Here is a 19,069-nt window from a genome sequence, read left to right as displayed (position 1 = left end):
GCTGGAGTAGCTCAAAATTACGCGCAGCAGTTGGCAGTGGCACTACTAACGGAAGAGCAGCTTGGTGCAGCTACTCTTGAAGATGGCTGGAGAGACATCCGTTTTGCCATAGGTAGCACTGCATCAGCAACGCTAGGTATGGCGGCTCCGAACGTAAGGAACGATTGGTTCGACGACGAATGTGAACAGTTAGTGGCCGAGAAGAATGCAGCTTGTGCGGGTAAGCTGCAACACCGTACGAGAGCAAACAAGGAGCGATACAGACAGGCGCGGAACAGACTAAACTCGGTATCCCGTAGAAAAAAGCGCCAACAGGAAGACCGAGATCGCGAAGCGATGGAACAGCTGTTCCGTGCTAATGACACAAGGAAGTTCTACGAGAAGGTGAACCGTTCGCGCAGAGGCCATGTGCCACAGGCCGATATGTGCAAGGACACCAACGGGGATCTTTTCACGAACGACTGTGAGGTGATTGAGATGTGGTGGCAGTATTTCGACGAGCACCTCAATGGCGATGTGGCGAAATACGAAAGTAGCGGCGCGGTAACGAACTTGGGAACGCGTGCAGAGGACGATAGACTGCCGGTCTCAGACTTCCACTGGTCAAGGCTACGATGGATCGAGCGATGTGCGTTTTTCGAGTATCGGGGATATACTCGAGTCCCTTCGAAACTCGCAGAGGGCTACGGCAAGGTGCAGGCCTTTCGTGTCTGCTGTTCAATATTGCTTTGGAGGGTGTGATAAGAAGAGCGAGGATAGACACGAGTGGCACGATTTTCAGAAAGTCCGTCAAGCTACTTGGTTTCGCTGATGATATTGACATTATAGCACGCAACTTTGAGAAGATGGAAGATACGTACATCGGACTAAAAGCTGAGACATCAATGTGTCAAAGACACAGTACATGAAATGCAGGGGCTCTAGAGAAGATAATGTCAGCCACCCATTACGAGTTCTGATTGGTGGTGATGAAATCGAAATGGTTGACGAGTTCGTGTACTTGGGCTCACTGGTGACTGCCGATAATGACACCAACAGAGAAATTCAGAGACGTATATTGTCAGGAAATCGTGCTTACTTTGGACTGCGCAGGAAGCTTCGATCGAGCAAAATTCGCCGTCGTACGAAGTTAACTACATATCTACAAAACGCTGATTAGACCGGTTATCCTCTACAGGCACGAGTCCTGGACAATGCTTGCGGAGGATCAACGCGCACTAGGTGTTTTTGAACGGAAGGTGTTACGAACCATCTTCGGCGGAGTGCGGATGGAAGACGGTACGTGGAGAAGGCGAATGAACCATGAACTGCACCAGTTGCTGGGAGGACCAACCCTCGTCCAAGGTCGGTCGGTTACGGTGGCCCGGGCATGTTGTTAGAATGTCGGAGAACAACCCGGTTAACATGATTCTCGATGGATCGATCAAATTGATGACGACCTGCGAACCCTTCGCAGCAACCGAAGCTGGCGGCGAACAGACATTAACCGAGGTGAATGGAGACGCCTCATGTATACAGCAGAGCCCGCGAGGTCTACGACTGAAAGAGTAAGTTTTTGGCCGACATGAAAGACTTGTACCCGGTCTCGGTTTTTGAGAATCGCTAGAACCTCCAACCTTTGATCGAAGCTTCCTAAAACACTGGTGTTACACCATACAGTAGCGACTCGTAACAAAATTTACAGGTTGTGCACTGATTAAGTGGTACGATATAAGTGTTGTAAGTGGAAAAGAAAAATTGAGAAATAGATATTGGCTTGTGTTTTTCAATACAATGAAATAACGATATACCTTTGGAAGGGATTTTTTTCAAGCTTATTTCGTATCATAGTCACAATAGAAGAATTCGGCGCTCTGCAGGTCGAGGAAATCTTTCAATAACTTCATTAACAAAACCTGTTCAACGTTGCAACTGCGACAGCAATACCCTTTCAACTGCCATAAGCATAAGCTCTTCCTGAAGGTGTGCATACGAGTTCTCACAGAGCCAAAAGCACCAAAGAGAGCAACAAATCTCAGAACTGAGCTGAGTGCTTTGTTTTCTTCGTGAGTCTGTGCAGTAACTCATGTGCATGGAAAAGATACTAACACAGCGACAAGAAATACTAGAGATTTTATGTTGGATGTGTTATAATATGTGTGTAAATGTATGCAATTTCGGTGCACAAGGCAAAGTACTCGAGTTCAGCGCACCACGGCAATGCGATATAAAAAGATTGTTTGGCTGTTATTGGCGCAATGTACAATTCTCCCTAAGCTGCATGCGCTTGCTGCAGCTTAGGGAGAATTTGTGGATATTGCACTGTGGACAAAATCACTCATTATTTGATATTCGGAGGCATCCGACATTATGTTTCAACTACCTTCGTAAATATCACCCTAATCTGTTATCACTTTACCTTACAATTCCGGAAACGGAGATTAGATCCGGATGACATTTGGGAGTTTCGTATGGGACCATGAGATCTTTCATTTGAATCTAAGATTATTAAAATCGATCACACCGTCTCTGAGAAAAGTTAGGAATTAATTTGAAATATGAATTTTTACACTAATCACCCTATAATTCAGGAACCGGAGTTAGGATCAAAACAGGCCCGTGCGCAAAATAAAATTTTGGAACTTTGTATGAGACAATTATACCTTTCATTTGAATATATGTTTGTGAGAATCGGTTCAGCCGTTTCTGAAATAAGTTAGTGCACGTATTTTAATTTGTTGCACATATCACTCTGTAATTCAAATCTAATGTCGGATTCAAATAAAATTCAAGAACTTTGTACACACATACAGACAGTTTGCGTACCCGACGAACTGAGTCGAATGGTACATGACACTCGATTCTCCAGACATCGGCTCAGATATCGGTTTTCACAGTGATCGCATAACCTTACAATATGAGAAAGGCAAAAACATGTTTTTATCAACCTAGTGGTGTAATAATGCCTTTATCTTGTCATACAAACAGTCTCACCATAACGTACTTTTTTCATTAAGATAACTCCTGTTACGAATTTGGGCTGATAATTTCCGACAAAAAATCATTCAGATTTTTTCGGTTAGTTCACCAAAGCGGGCTTCAGCGCTTACGTCGCATATCCGACAAAATTTTCAAAACCAAAAGTATCAGCAATAATCCATTTGAGCTTGACCAGTACTTTCTGAAAAATCAGCGAATTGAAATAAATATGATTTGTCGGTAAATTTAATTATACGATTGGATCTCCGGAGCCGGAAAGTTCTGTAATTTGATCTTCGAGCTTGTTCAATGACTCAATAGCAGCTTTCTCCGAGAAAATTGAGCGTAGAGGAAAAATTGTGTTTGTCAGTTACGTCACATATACCATTATATCTTCGGCACTGGAAGTGACCACCAATTGATCTTCGAACTTGATTCACAGCCCAAAAGTAGCTTTCAAACGAGCCTAAGTTTGTTAAAATTGGTTAAAATCGGTTAAGCCACCTCCGAGAAAAGCGAAGAGAGAATTCTTTGAAATGTGCACACACAGATATTTTCCGATCTCGTTGAGCTGAGTCGAATGGTATATTAGACTAGGTGTCTCCGATCGAAGTCCTGGGTTTTTCCAGCGATTCTATTACCTTTCTAAGAGAAAGGTAAAAATGGAGCTTGATTGTATTTGTTCGTTATGCTATTAGTCACTGAGATAAATTCATATCTTATCGAAATATGCAGTATTTCTTAGCTCTATGGAAAACTGCGAGCAGATGGTATCAATGCTATCTTAATGTATTGTTTTGAAGGAAAAACATCGTAATCAAAAGTGTTTAACATACTTGTTAGCTAGTTGTTTTATTTCAAAGTTTTGTTCGACAAGATATAGAGGTAGTCTTCGTATAACAGAGGATTTATTTTCTTGTCGAAAATACTTCTAATATGTCTTCTGTGTAATTCAATAATTCACGGATGTTTACCACTTTTCCATTCATTATTAATATTCGTGTTGCTCAGTGGTGTCCGTAATTTCATTATAGAGCGTACCACTATAGCTGCGGGTGGTACGGCAAAGTAAACAGAGCCGTAAAAACGAAAGCAATTACTCGAACGTCCGTGTCAATCGCCGGGAACGGAGCGCATCCTCTGTCGGATTTGCCTGTATAATCAACCCTCTGCAGTCTGTGCTGACACGATATGCTCCAGGAAGTGTAGTTAACCAAGAAGATGAACCAAATGGGCGGTGCAAAACTCGAAACAATGCTGCCATATTTAACTTGCGCTTCGAACTAATGGAGAGACAATTACCAGAGTGCAATGGTTTGCACATAAAATGCTTAGCGGCAAAAGTTTCTTTCTGTGATTGCGAACTTTTCCGTTATCTTTAATGTTTTAAATTAATTTCATCACAATTGCGTTTCCATTCTAGTCTAAAACTGAAGTCATGCCAATGAATTTAACAAAAATCATCCAAGTTTCAGTGTAAATTCTTAATAAAAACTTTGATTCGAAATCAATAAATACAGTTAAAGCTTGTACGAAGCACTAGGAGCTTTACCCACTATATACTCGTTTTCTGATAGTTTCCACTTTTACAATGTTACACTATAAACACATTTTACACTATATAGTATTATTCGTATTTGATATTATTATATTGCTACCTACACCAGTTTTCCGCATTTTCCGGTATTTTACCTTTTGATATAGTTTATTGAGATTACGATACTAGTTTGAGTCTATGAAATTTTCATATTATATTTGTTACTTTCGGATTTTTTTCAAATTACTCTTTTTGAACATAGCATTTAATGTTCAATGCACCCTGAGTATTAGTAAAGTTGCTTCTTTCATCGTTTCAATCATGACCATAATAAAAACAGTGCCACAGGGGGAGCCGACTCACCTTCAGCTACAGGCCCGGGAACACCGACAGAAGAAAATGCAGGACAAATAGGACAAGGTAGTGCAGTGCAGTCGCTTTGACGCCTTCAGTTGTCGTAAACCTAATATAACACTAATATCAATTGCAGTCACACACAAAGTCACAGCTGGAGCCAAATCGATCGGGTCGTTCCTATACTCATCGTTCAACAAAGCCGGTGATAAAATTAAACACTTGAAGGATAATGTCAGTGCATTGATACAGTCAGACGAGATTGGTGCTAACTTTTACTTTTTCTTTCATAGACTATTCTCGGTGAATTCAATAAGGAGCAGGAAGCTTTCATTAAGAACCAGCAGGGTGCCGGCGGACCTGGTGCATGTCCCTGGGTAGGCCACGCAAATGAAAGCAAAATTAAGGAAGAGATACTAAGTCTTTCAGCTGTAAGTGGCGAACATTGTGACGGCTCGGGCTAACGCTAATTATATTTTCCTCTTCCAAAAGGATCGCCGGAACTTTGTTCGAGCTCCTCCCGCTGGGGTCGAGTTTGAATTTGATTATGACCATTTGTATCCAATCGCGCTAGCCATTATGAATGAGGACAAGGAGCTGGAGAAGATGCGATTCGAGCTGGTACCCAAGATGTGAGTAAAACCAATTCTCGTAAGCTCTGTTATGTTGACAAGGCGGAGACATAATCTCTTGAATAATTGTAGTATCACGGAAGAAAACTTCTGGCGCAATTATTTCTACCGTGTCTCACTAATATGCCAAGCAGGAGATCTAGGCACCCTCGGTGACAATAACGAGTTCGTCCGACGAGGAGCCAGCGAAGATACGGAGGGTAACGTTTCAATACTTATTTCGTTTGAAGTTTTATCATTCTCTTTTTCTTCTGAATCGCTTTATCTGTAGCAACTGTTTAGTGATTTAGTTGAGTTTTTGTTAAGATATTTAAAATTGTTTTTAATTTATTTCATTTTGATTTTATTCACTTGTAAGAACCACCATTAAGTCCAGCAAAAGACACTAAATCGATTACCAGTAGTGCAACGAGAAGCACCAGTAAGAAGGTACCGAATGTCACAAGAGAATCGGAATTCGTATCAGATTCATTCCGGACGACCGAAGAAGATGTGGAAAAAGTACAAGCGGATATGAAAAAACTTGGCATTGATACACTAGCTAAACAAGCTAACGAAAGCATCAGTCAAAATCAAACGGGAAAAAGTGGTAAGATAACGAACTGTTTATCCATCTGACGAATTATTGAAGCGATGGGAACAACGAAAATAACGCGATTTACTGATGGTTCTTCAAGTCGTTTATTATTATTATTAATTTCCAGTTGAATATTAATTCTGTTTTGTATATTAGAGGCTTGAAAAAAATGTCTGTAATTAAATATTACCAATCATCACAAAGGTGGCATGATTCAGAAAGCTCTTACCAATCATTAATTAGCTACATAATTGTTGATTTCCAATCTACCTGTAAGGTTGTTTTTCACGTATCATCAGTGAATGTATACCAATGGTTTTCTGAATTATAAGAATATTTTTTTTTTTTTTTTTTTTTTTTTTTTTTTTTTTAGGGGACGGGTGTAGCGTAATGGGTAAGTCGATGCCTTTCACGCAGCCCACCTGGGTTCGATTCCCAACCCCGCACATAGGGTCAGAAAATTTTTCTGGCCCGAAGAGGCGAATGACCTTAAGGTTAAAACCTCTTTAATCGAAACAAAAAAAAAAAGATACTTTTTCGAGTGGCACCCTCATCGATCTGTTCTAACCTATTTCTGTTTCCATTTGTTGTGATTTGAATTATATAAATTCTGTTTCACGAGAAAAGAGACAAGAATATTTTAAAAGTATTTGAATTGTGCATTTCAATTATTCTTCACAGTATCTCACATTGGAAAGATCTGAGCGCAATTAAGGGAGAAAGAAGGAGGGGAAGGGTAAGGAGTTCGAAATCCCCCTTTTCCCCGAAACCTAAGAAATTATTAGGTGAGACCGGGACTAGGCCAGACTTTGGGTTAAACCGGACAGCTTATATATCTTACAAACCTGTAATTATTTCGATCCATGACTTTGTAAATGCACTTTCGTGTGTCAGAAATACGTCAGTTAGCAGAAGGTTGAGACGTCAATCTCACGAAAGGTTGAAATTAAGGTATCTCGTGATTTGGTACCCCATTCTATTTATTCTCAACTTTTTGTCCCATAACGAGTCCGGTTTAGCCCCGCGGTTCCTGAAATATTAGATTTTGGGTTGGGTGGTTCCGCGCGGCTTGGTAAACTAATGTATATTATACCACAAATTGGGAATTGTAGCTGAAGGTTGAATTTACACAGCGGTAGTAGAAAACGGTTTTTTTAATATCCAAAAGGCGGTTCAGATCCAGTTTCCCCTATATTATGAAAACTCTTTTCTTTAGATATTTAAGTCAATTGTAAAGTGGATAACTTCTGAAAAACGACTTTACTACCAAAATTTTTGAAGTAATTATGCTCTGAACACTCCGAAAGATTTTTCTGAGCCAGAAGTACTCTGTTAGTATCATTGTCAATGATCATCAGTGAACCCATATAAATGCATCAGCCACCTTGGTATCGTCGCAGCCTATCAATATTCGTGATAGGGAGCGTATTGTTTTTTTTTTGTATTAAGAGCCTCTTGCTTCAAGTGTACATTGAATCTTCTTCGAATTTATAGCCAGTTCGATCTGGCTTGCTTCGGCTTTCAGTCCGATGTGTGTTTCCATCTTCATCTCAAAGTTACGAGACACAATATCTACGTTTTCAGCGAAGCTAAAATGCTGTACAGACCTTCGGATGATGATATCTCTTGCGGCCATCCTTACTCCTCGAATCATACCGTCCAAAGCAACATTTAGCAAAAGTCCATCACCTTCCCGTAGCACTCTTATTGGCTCGACAGCACCTCAGATATTCGGATGTAACACATCACTCTACCCATCGTTGCTTTGACCAATCGCGTCGGTTCACCCGAAAAACCGTATTCGGTCATAACAGACTATCATAGCTGATCTGGATTGATTGTGTCGTATGCACAATTAATAGGTGATGCGAAGGTAGCCCCGACCTGGAAGGATTCTTAGCGTCAGTAGGATCCATAGTACTAGCCATGCAATGATTCTGTACGCTATATGAATCGGCTGCGAAGTCTGTTGAAACAGAAAGGCCAAATTCCACAAAAGGAATGTAATGCCAAGAGTTTGACTTTAAAGGTATATTGCATTCGCGTCACTTTGAAAGTACATGTCGGGTCGCGAATGTGTGATCAATCCTGACACGCCTATAGATATCGCTTGGTACGGCCACTACGAATTCCTTAGCTATGGTTGATAAACGATGGTGAAGGATTTGGGAGATGTGGCGTTCTAAATTCTACTTACACATACCTGCTGTCGCTTCGCAAACCGCACTTTCTGTCTGCTTCTTTAGAGTGGAGACTGAGTTAAGTTTGACATCAAGCGAAAACAACAGAAGAGTGTATACATTCACAACGAATATGTTTCATCGAAGTAAATGCAATCTAGTAGTACAAAACTGAGCGTCGTAATTCACTTTAATTTACAATTCAAAGCATGTAAGGATAAGTCTTATTTTTAACTTTACAGTTAATTTGGATGAAGTTAACATCGCTACAGGCACAATTATTTTTACATATACAAAAGATGTAATACTCTGTCATCACTCAATACATTACGGCATACTTGAATTTACGTCAAGTGTAAATTTCATTTTTTAAGAGTACTAATATGATACTATTTGTAATGAATTTTCTATCCTAGGTTATCTCTTCAGGTTGCTTACTTTCGAATGCTAACTAAAATCCAATTTTTGCTTTATATTCTTTTGGATCGAAATCACATTTTTGTTTTATTTTGTTGTGAACTCATATTCTTGCCTGCTTCGGTTGGCAGGTTTGTACTAACTGAATTTCTCTAAAAGTTTAATTCATTCTCGGACTTGAAAGATATCTTTCCTAACATAATCCAAAGAATATCCAGTGATTTTGTTAGGTTCTCTGTGCTCTGTATTACAGTTTTAATATCAATTCTTAATGTGTCTTCTCCCTGGTAAATTCTGTTGGATTATGAATTTTCTAAGCATAGAACTTCTACATCCGACTAAGAAAGCATAACCCTAATTTTTGGCAATTCCAGATTACTATTTCAAGAATGGACCGGTGTTAAGAAATTGCTGTAACATCCGATTTCCTTAATAACGTTCCGACCCCACATCTCTCGGTATATATGCACGCTACAAAAGATGGTCGCCAAAAAAGCTACTTATAGTATGATGATAATTTTTTATTAATTCCGTAAACTTCTTCACAAGTGACGCGCATCCTATCTAAACTATTCAGCAAGATATCAGTGTTATCCTTTGATATGCACATTCCTCAAATCAATAGACTTGCATTCTTGAAATGCTCTAGCGCCAAATTTCAACGTTAGTCGAATAGATTTGTGTGTCTAATACAATACTACCAGTAGTGTGAATAGTTGGGCTGAGTCTGCATCTGAACAAAAACTGTAGCTACTATATAAAGAATTCATACCTCAACTTGTGTATATATATTGCGTACTGTGCTTTTAAAGTTTCGTGAAGCTCACGCATTATCCCTACCTGTATACTGTGCATAACTTGTGTCATTACTTCACGCTTTGCTAAACCGTTCCTGCTTAATGAAGAATGTGTGCAAATTTTCCTCTTAAGTAGTATATCACTGTATATGTCCTTAATTCGATTGTCTAGTGCATTTTTCCTGAACCTATAATTTCAAACGAAGCAAGCCTATATGCTTATGGATATCAGAATCATAAGAGGAGAATAAAAAAATAGTCTTTAGGGATATTGAGCGGAGAGTGTAAAGCAAAATGAAGAAATGAATAATGATCTTTATAAACAGTGCAATACTGCTGTTATAACCATGCGAAAACTGGAAGCGACGGCAATTAATATCATCTTAGCCCTTAAAATTATCCTATCGAACAGAGACAGCAGATCTCACTCCAACTAATGGTTTTCGTATATGAGATCACTACTGGAGCTGAGATGAATGGAGGTACTGTTACCCGTTTTAAGATTACTTTCAAATCTGAATTTTTGTTTGAATTTTTTAATCACACTTGTATTGTCACAATCACGGCTGCCAAATAAAAGATAATCATACCAACAAAATCAGTTACTACTTTTCAAAACTGCCAACGAGAAACTGAGGGAAACTAGCATAATGAAAAATAGCTCGTGTTTTGCGTTAATTAATCTGGTCGCCTTCTGGAATGTGTTCTCGCATTTGTCAGAGTAGTTTAGTTGCAAGAACATCACCACGATAAGGATAATTTGGATTTTGGTTTTAAAAATGACTATTGTAGTTTCGTTTATCTGTAAACGTAGTTGTATGCTATTCACGGATCGTTTTAACATTCCGGTACAAACAGTAATAAACTAATTTTGACGGACATAACACATAACATGCATAACATACTTGCACGGAAAAAATGTTATGTTTCGTAATTCGCTGTTGCTCCATGAGGGCGTCACTAGTGACATTTGATAATTAACGCTGGAATATGGGTGTTACGATTAAAAAGTGGTAAAACTAGAATGTATCACAGAGAACAGACATCCAAGCTAGTACAAACTTTTTCAAAAAAGCTGTGTAAAGCATATAAGTAAAAATCCGTTAAAAATCACCGTTACGCACGACTTTGCATGCATGAGTTACCATTGTATGAAAAGTCGAACGCAAGAGCCCATAAGGGATCACTGTGCTGCTCGTAGTGCCTCTAGAAGAGAATTGCCATTTAGTGATTGCTTTTTAAAACAACTGCTAAATTTCTTACACACATTGAAATCTAAACTTCGATGTCTGTTCTCTGTGAATGTATGTGCATCGATCACACTTTTTGTTGAACAACTTCATTATCATTCCATACGGAATTGAACGTTTTGATAGATCGAGAAGAACACTGCGACGTAGAATAACATTTTCCCTGGAAAATAGCACGAAACGATTTTTTTTTGCTCACCAGACAAACTACTTTCCGCAGGTTTTCAAATTTAAATTCCGTAGAAAAAACTCAAACCTCCGTTGTTTTTTTTTTTGCTACGGTACCGTACAAAATCGAGTCCATAGATCTGACATCGCTGGTGAGTAGGCAGTAGTGAGCAGTGATGCAACTTCTCGTTGAAGTCAAATCCGTAGATTACATAAACTTAACAGCTTTAAGCTCTAATCCACAGAGGCAGGCTTCCAATGATGACAGATTGATGGCTATTAGATGCAAAAAATATGCAGACGATGTAACAATATTTAATTATTTTCCTTTTATATCAAGAGATATAATGCTAGATCAGGAGATTTCTGGTAAAATAATGCTAAATCCGTAGATTTCATATGATTCATCCGTAGATCCGTAGAAAAGACAGAAATCCATAGATCTACGGATAAATCCGTAGGGTTGACATCACTGATCATTATTTCCACACGGAATTGCAAAATAACCTAATTTTAAGTACATTCCACCCAATTTGGGGGTTCCGTTCAATAACCTAATTTTAGGTACAGTGGCTTTAGGTAGTTTTCGTAAGGCACGTGCAAAAAAAAAATACTTAAAAATGAGTTATATTTACTCTACAGTTGAGTCGCATTGACTCAATTCAGGTTGATACTGTTTATTCATTGAACGAAACTCTCGCTGATGGGTGGGTTTTCTCTTTGTATTTTGACAACAATGGAACAATGGCGGATGAAATAAAAAAAGGTTCAAAAGAGCTCGAAATTAATTAAAAACGAAGTCAAATAATACATAGTTTTTATTTTCCGTGTAGGAAATTTGAAATAGAAACAGGTTTCCGACAGCTTGTCACTCTTTCGACAGCTTGTCACTTTTTTCGACAGCTTGTCACTCTTTTCGACGATTATGCGACCTCCGACTTTCAATCCTCTGATTCAGCAGTTCTAGTTGTTGGCGATCGATCTCCGAACACTTTTATAACATTTATAACTTATTTATAACTTAATTTGGCTAAATTCTGTAATTTTCCCAATATGGTGTACGAGTATTTCGGCTTTCGGAAATTCCATGTCATTTCCAGGAGAGGAAACTTTTGAAAGTGTTTGATCCGAATATTTATACTATTTTAATAAGCCTAACCATAACTCTATTAAAAAAAATACTTCACTTACAGCACAGTAGAGTCATGCCATCGTTATTTTTTGTATTAAAACTCACATTCATATAATTTTTTTACATCCTTTTCAAAACCACTTTATAGTAAAGAGCACGAGTAGTCTTTTAATTGCCACCCTTTCGAAAAAGAATACACATTATATTTTCATTGGCTCATGAAACAATGTTAAACAGCGGACGATTTACCATATAGAGTAATGTTCAAATCTTATCGAAAACTACGCCATGATTTAGCTGTTTAACTGTGTAGCGTGAACGTGTAATTAGCTGCAAAGAGGTAGAAACATGAGCAGACCTAGGGAATAGAGTTGCCAGATTTACACACTGTGGCTATGAAGTAACTATCCAAATATCGGAGAAAAAACAGTTCCAGTAACTGAGCTCAGCACTTGCCTTTAGGCTGTTTGATTTGACTCTACATTTCTTCGTTTTGTTCGGCACATCGATTTGGAATTTCAATTGGTTCATCTGGCAACTCTGTTTTATGTAATATAATTTTTGTAAATATTAGTTTGTATGGTTGCAATTTGCTGTACGTCGCATTTTTTTAGAGCTATTTATTGATATTAGATCAACATCGGATATTATTGCACAAGTATTTCATCTTTCCTATGTGCTTACTGAGTACTTAGTTGATATTTTGCGTTTCTAGAATTAAATAGTAACTGATAACACTAACTTTCTCTTTTCTTTTTTGCTTTCCCTTTACGGTTCACATTCAAACAGCCTAAAGACGTAGTCACAATACTAACAGATTAACTTAAATCAATAACGCCCGTACCAGCAGGTGATGATGTTATTAGCAAGCAGACATTTCAATATTGATGAAAAGATGCACCCAACTCCAAGTAAAGCGATTAAAGATGACTTCGTGACGTAAATCCATCTTAGCATTATTCATGAGAATCTAACACGAAGCATGTTTTTTCATGTCTGCCCATACAAACATACGAAAAAAAACCTCTGAATCAATTATTTCATAGGTACATACCACCTTAGTCAAGTTTAACATGTTAAAACCGGGGAAGTCTCGGCGTATAACTTTTCTTCGCTTATCCGTTTCGAACAAACCGCGCCTATTTTTCTAAAAAAAATCAAACATGTATTCATTTCAGCCTGATGTTTCAAAATATACATATATATGGATAAAGTTACTTAACATTTGCGGTAGACAAAATATCAACCATACTTCAACCCAGAATTGTTTGAACACTATTTGATATTGAGATAGTGGGCTATTTTACTCAATAAGTGTACTTTTCTGTCTTGATGTGATTTTTCTCGTAACCTCATGGTAATGTTAATCCCAATAACAAAAATTGAAACGAAAACACAAATAAATTCCACACAAAAGTCCCTTCGTAAAATTCTAGCTTACCACTTGAAAGGGCAACATAAGCGAACTTATTCCCTTAAAGAAACAGGCAATAGATAAAACCACTGAAACCATTAGATTCCAACTCATAACCCACCGAGGCCAAAATTCCCGCTAGGATTCACCTTCCTGATATTCCAGCTTTGATTCGGCCACGGTCAGATCAAATATGGCGCGTTACGAAAATCTATAATCTGCCTCCGTATCAAACATACCGATCTTAGCTTATTGTTTACCATGCTGAAATCTCTCCTCCCTACACAGAATGCCATCTCGAGTTGCTAAGCTACGAAAATGAAAGAAAAGAAAACTGTAGAAACGACATATTTCGCGTTAAAACTTACGAAAGATTATCACAAAATAGCAGTATTCATATATAATAGCAAACTAAACAGAAGTGGAAAAATTCAAGATTTTTTCAATGTTGTGCATTTCGTTAAATCTATACATCTTTGACGACAAAATAGTATATACAAAATCATTAAACAGAGAAAGCTACCTAGATAATTCCAGATGGTAAAATGTTGAAAGTAAAACTGGAAGTATAACAAAGATGCAGATATCATAAATGTATTTATTTAAAAAGAAATGTTTAATTCGTTGCAACTCTACAACAAAGATGAGACAAACAAATTGTAATGTAAGGGAAATGACAATACAAAATAACATCATTGCAGAACAAGAGAAAAAATAAACAATACTATCCCCGTTCAGATATCGCGAAACAAATGACACTAAGTCGAACGATATTGAAAAACTGACGAATGGTGCGAAGCTAAGGGATTGGCTAGCGAATGTTCGTGACGATGGCTAAAACTTAATGAACTATTTTATCACGCAACAACTACTGATTTAACTTCCGATTCCGAATGATTATCCTCTGTGCAACTTTGATCTCGGCGTTGTGTTGAAAGTTGGCTCATCTCGCGACACAAGCTACTCGTGTATATTCCAAAGTACCGCAAATATTCCGTTCTGATACAACATTTCAGTGAATCAGTCAGTTTCATCCAAATAATATGATGCAATAATATGTAAAAACAAATAAATTTTAAGGCAATTAAAAATAAGCTGTGATTTATTAAAATGGACAACCACATTGAAAAGAGTATATTATCAAAGTATCGATTTGATGAAGGTGGCAAATGTAAAACTTATTTTAACCGGACAAGAAAATAAGGAAATCATGGGTTAATAATATTGTTTCAAATAAACGAAATGACACATATACAGCATGTAAATATTCGCTACTGTCCAACTTGGACGACGGCACCGCACTAGGGGCAATGACACGATTCTCTCCGAGATTGTTGGCTGGATTATTTTATTTTAATCGTGAATATGAAATTTCCATGTTTATTTCATGTTTTACAGGCAACATTCAAGCACGTGACACACTTCTCACTATGTCACATGTCAAAATTGACTGTTTGCGTGTTCTTCAAGCGTGACTGATTATATAAACAATATGTTGTTGATCGACTTAGTTGATTATGTAACAATATGTAACTAGATATGAGTAGGTTAAATAGTACAATAATAGTTGTCAATACTACGAATGCTTTAATGCAGGGCAGTGCTTTATAGCCACAGTAAGAAAAAAAACTAGCAGATTATTATGTCGACCGCATTAACGGAACCGTCTCTTATGTATTCATGGCAGCTCGCCAATCCCGTCTATTTTCGTTGTTTTCTAGCACCCGTATATTGAACAAATTCAATTTTAAATTCGTTGTTTTTGTTTTACTCTTTCATTATGCAAAAAATATTCAAACTACCGAAAAAAACACACATAAAACAATTTAATTTTAATTCGCCATATTCATAAACCTTGCATACCACAGAAGAACAGTGGGAGAAAGACCTGGAAGCGGAGCTGCAGGACTACGAAGTGGTTAACGATGGAACAGATCGTACCAACTGGGAGAAAGATGTCGATGAGCTGTTAGACGACGAAACCGACTTGAAATAAAACGAATGTTTCAATCAGTTACTTTGTAATGTGATGAGCTGTACTGTAAATAAGTGAGTGGCCTGACGTAATGCTTATAATTAAGTGATTTATAAATTCGTGAATTCTTTGAATCGGATGGAAATATATTCTGTATTGATTTGACTGTGGAATGATGTAAAGCAATTAACTTACAAGAATGTTTATTTTTGGAATGAAAACATTCAGGGGACACATCATTTTACAAAGTAAGTGACAAATTAATATTTGAAACAGCCTATCAGGAGGTCTAAACCGGTAAAAGCGTACATATAATCTATTCTTGTGCAAAATTATGTCCAGTACTACCATTTTCGTGTAAAATAAACATGTCCTGTCTCGATGGCACGTTCTACTTTCATTCCACTGTCCTCATTTACAAATATCTACATGAAAATATCAGACAAATGTTTTTTTTATTGAAGCAAGCTTACCTATTAATGAAAACTCAGCATATGTTGCCACGAGTTTAGAATTGGTAAACTAACCTCAGAATTGGTAAACTAAACTCATTAAAGCCATAGACGATTAAAAAAATAATAGAAATTACACTTACATAGTCTAGCATTATTAAAGTATTTGGACTTGGGAGTTCAGTGCAAAGTGAATACCTAAATACTGAAACCCTTACGCGTACCGTAGCATGAATTGAAAAATTGTAATATAAATCTTTGAAATTTACACGCATCAAGAAAATTTTACAAACTAAACGAATATACTCCTGTTACTTTTCCTTGTAAAATGTCAATAACCAGATTGTAAGGACTGTTACGCAAGTTTTGGTTTTTGACTTGTTGAAATGTTTGACTGCAAATTATTAAATTGAATAAACATTTAAGTATTTCATTCCAATATAGTAAGCAACTTTGAGTTTGTGTTTTCACTGTCCAAAGTCACATTTTTCTTCAGCACTCTTAGTTACCCTGGTCATGAGAGCTCTTCCAGTAAATATACTCGTTCTACTCAGAGCCGACATTTTTCGAGCACGTATTTTCAACCAAAGGTCAAACATATTTGCTGGATCGAGTTATTATTCGAGATGATACAAACAAAACACTGTTATCAAATAAAAAATAAATCGCACAGATTTAGAGTCCGACACCGTGACAGACAACAACTAGCCTAGCCGTTTTTTCAACTTTACATAAATCAAGATAACTGTAAGGGAGAAAAATCATCTTAACATTGGCGTAACGTAGCATTTTCTTTCACTGTTAAAGATAGGCAAATATGTTGAAGTATCTAATTACATCGAAGATTGCAATGCTGTCTACAAGCCAAGACCGAACAATATTTCTAACTTTTTTGTTCTCTGTTGATCTTTCAATATTCCGAAACGACAAAGGTGAAAAACAATTAATCTATTATATTCTGTATTTAATTATAAACTGAAAATCAGATTGTTTAACATAAAAGAAAATGAAATATATACATATTACGATATACTACCGAATATTAAGCATTACATTATGTGTAAGAAACCAGTAATAACAGTAAATAAAACAGAGGGATATTGTGAACATTACGTGATTAAACCTATATTCAATTGTCTATAACATACCGACACACCATTCTATTATCCGTGATTGTGATAGCAATCTTATACATAAAAAACTTGGTGAATTTTTATCCTAGTATATCGAGTGTCAATAAAATAAACCACTTACGGCCGGGATGATATGATACACAATACATTAAGTTAATTTCGAATTGAGTAAACATAGCAAATAAAAGGCACCCTTGATGACACAAGAAAAATCCGTCTTTTTTCACCTTCAAACGCTTCAAACCACGATACAACAAATTGAAAATTTTTATTAATGCACCTTAATCTCGAGAACGTTAAACGTTGTTTGACGTTTCAAGAACTTATATGTACTTCGGCTGCATTAAACAAATAGTGTTACAAACATTGAATTCTTTAGCACAGAGAACAGACATCCAAGTAGAGATTTCAATTTGTGTAAGAAATTTAACGGTTGTTTTGAAAAGCAATCACTAAGTAGCAATTCTCCTGTAGAGGCGCTTCGAACAGCCCACCCTCTCAGCAGACCGTTCAATTTTGTTGCTTTTTGAGCGCTTGTTGAACGATATATTGCACGAAATATTCGTTCAATTTGCTGGAACGGTTTGTTGTTGTTTTTTCTCTTGCAAAAATAGTGTGAAAATTAAGTGTTACCTTTCCATAGAAAGAAAATTTGTTGTTATTCTACGTGAAGTAGAAGTATTGTGCAGGTATGTATTGTTAGTTTAAACAAATAAGTGGAAAAAAACTTCAGAAATTCTGCAGTAAAACTAGTCCAACGGGGCTCCAACTCCTCATGTTAAAAATGGCTCAACAATGGACCTCTGTCTGCCGGGTTTGTTGAACGAAAAAAATGGCATTCGGTTCAACGGTCTGTTTCAAAATCGGCAAACGAAGGTCCCGTGTTTGCCTCCCGTTGAACGATTGATTGGACTTTCATTGGACCAATGATCCAACGTATTGGACCAATGAAGGACCACCGTTGAACGTTTTTTTCTAAGTGGGCAGTAATTTCTTATGGGCTCTTGCGTTCGAACTTTCATGAAATGGTAATCCATGCGTGCAACCATGGCCATTAGGCTCTCTGACAGCTCACTTACAACCATAGATGCAAATGAGATTGGTTTGTTTTCATCAGGAAACGCATGCATTAAACACGATTCAGACGATCAATCAACTTCGGTCGACGTCCAGATTAACTTATTAATTTTTTTAGCCGAATATTGCTCTCGTATCCGACATTAAAATGCTCCGTGAACTTGACGTAGTGTCCTTTTATATGAATTGCTTGCAATTAATGTTGTTGTTCCGTAATCGTTCCATGCAGGTGATAGTCGCTTGATGCTGCGTGTGAATCGCTTTTACATATTGTTTTGATTTCATCAGGAAACGTGGTGGCCAACCATTTTTCAGTAGGTCCGCCATTCATTTTTCACCGGGCATAGAAACCTCAATATTCCAGCACGGAAAGATTCTTTCCATCGAAGAAGAATTGAGGAATTGTTGCCTCGGTATCCTGAATGGCGATCGTTTATTACACATGCAGAAACCTGTAGATTCGCAAAGAATATACTCGAAACAAAAATGATCGCCAAACATTCATTTTAGATCAGATGTTTTTGAAACTTTCAGAGAATAAATGAACAATCACACTTAAAACCGATTGTCGAGCATAGTGAAGTGCCGAATCAGATCGGCAACACGATATTTTAACGATATTCAGAAATCCAATCCAAATGCACTTTTCTGAAATTCGTTCAGGTAATATTCTGATATCTCGGTAAAGCGTTTTTTTGCCGAATTTAGACATAATATTATGGCTTATGCCGGTAAAAACAAAATCAGCAAATCCGTTTGCGATAAATCGAACTTAGAGTGCCTATAATCAGAGTGAAGACTTCTCATCCGTAATTTTGGCAACAATTGAAAACATACAATCCGAAATATTGACAGTGTCGTTAGCTTTACATTATTCTTTACATCAGAGTTGCCAGGTTGTTTTTTCAAAAATCTGTGAAAACTCAAAAATTTATCTATATACAAGGAAATTTTCGCCAGGCTTTTCAGTGAGCAAAAAAATCGAAAAAAAGGTCTCCCACCTAGAGTAGTATAGA

General features: G+C 37.3%; 1 protein-coding gene across 13 annotated transcripts in view; it reads left to right on the top strand.

The window, feature by feature from the left end:
* LOC131429685 (synapse-associated protein of 47 kDa) overlaps positions 1-16,955 on the top strand; it is a 66,249-nt gene extending 49,294 nt beyond the window's left edge. For 10 of the 13 annotated variants that reach the window (XM_058593981.1, XM_058593980.1, XM_058593978.1 and 7 more), the window contains 7 exons: positions 4,836-4,915; positions 4,986-5,083; positions 5,143-5,280; positions 5,342-5,481; positions 5,554-5,681; positions 5,840-6,070; positions 15,285-16,955. In XM_058593981.1, the coding sequence (XP_058449964.1) occupies positions 4,836-4,915; positions 4,986-5,083; positions 5,143-5,280; positions 5,342-5,481; positions 5,554-5,681; positions 5,840-6,070; positions 15,285-15,412 (943 nt within the window). In that variant the 3' untranslated portion in view covers positions 15,413-16,955. Of the gene's footprint in view, positions 1-4,835; positions 4,916-4,985; positions 5,084-5,142; positions 5,281-5,341; positions 5,482-5,553; positions 5,682-5,839; positions 6,071-9,029; positions 11,648-12,791 lie in introns of those variants that run through there. The other 3 variants (XM_058593987.1, XM_058593988.1, XM_058593989.1) reach the window with 3 other exon arrangements.
* Positions 16,956-19,069: the final 2,114 nt, after the last annotated feature.

The sequence above is a fragment of the Malaya genurostris genome, chromosome 2, assembly GCF_030247185.1.
Source record: "Malaya genurostris strain Urasoe2022 chromosome 2, Malgen_1.1, whole genome shotgun sequence".
Taxonomy (NCBI): domain Eukaryota; kingdom Metazoa; phylum Arthropoda; class Insecta; order Diptera; family Culicidae; genus Malaya; species Malaya genurostris.
This window is presented reverse-complemented; position numbering and strand designations above follow the sequence as displayed.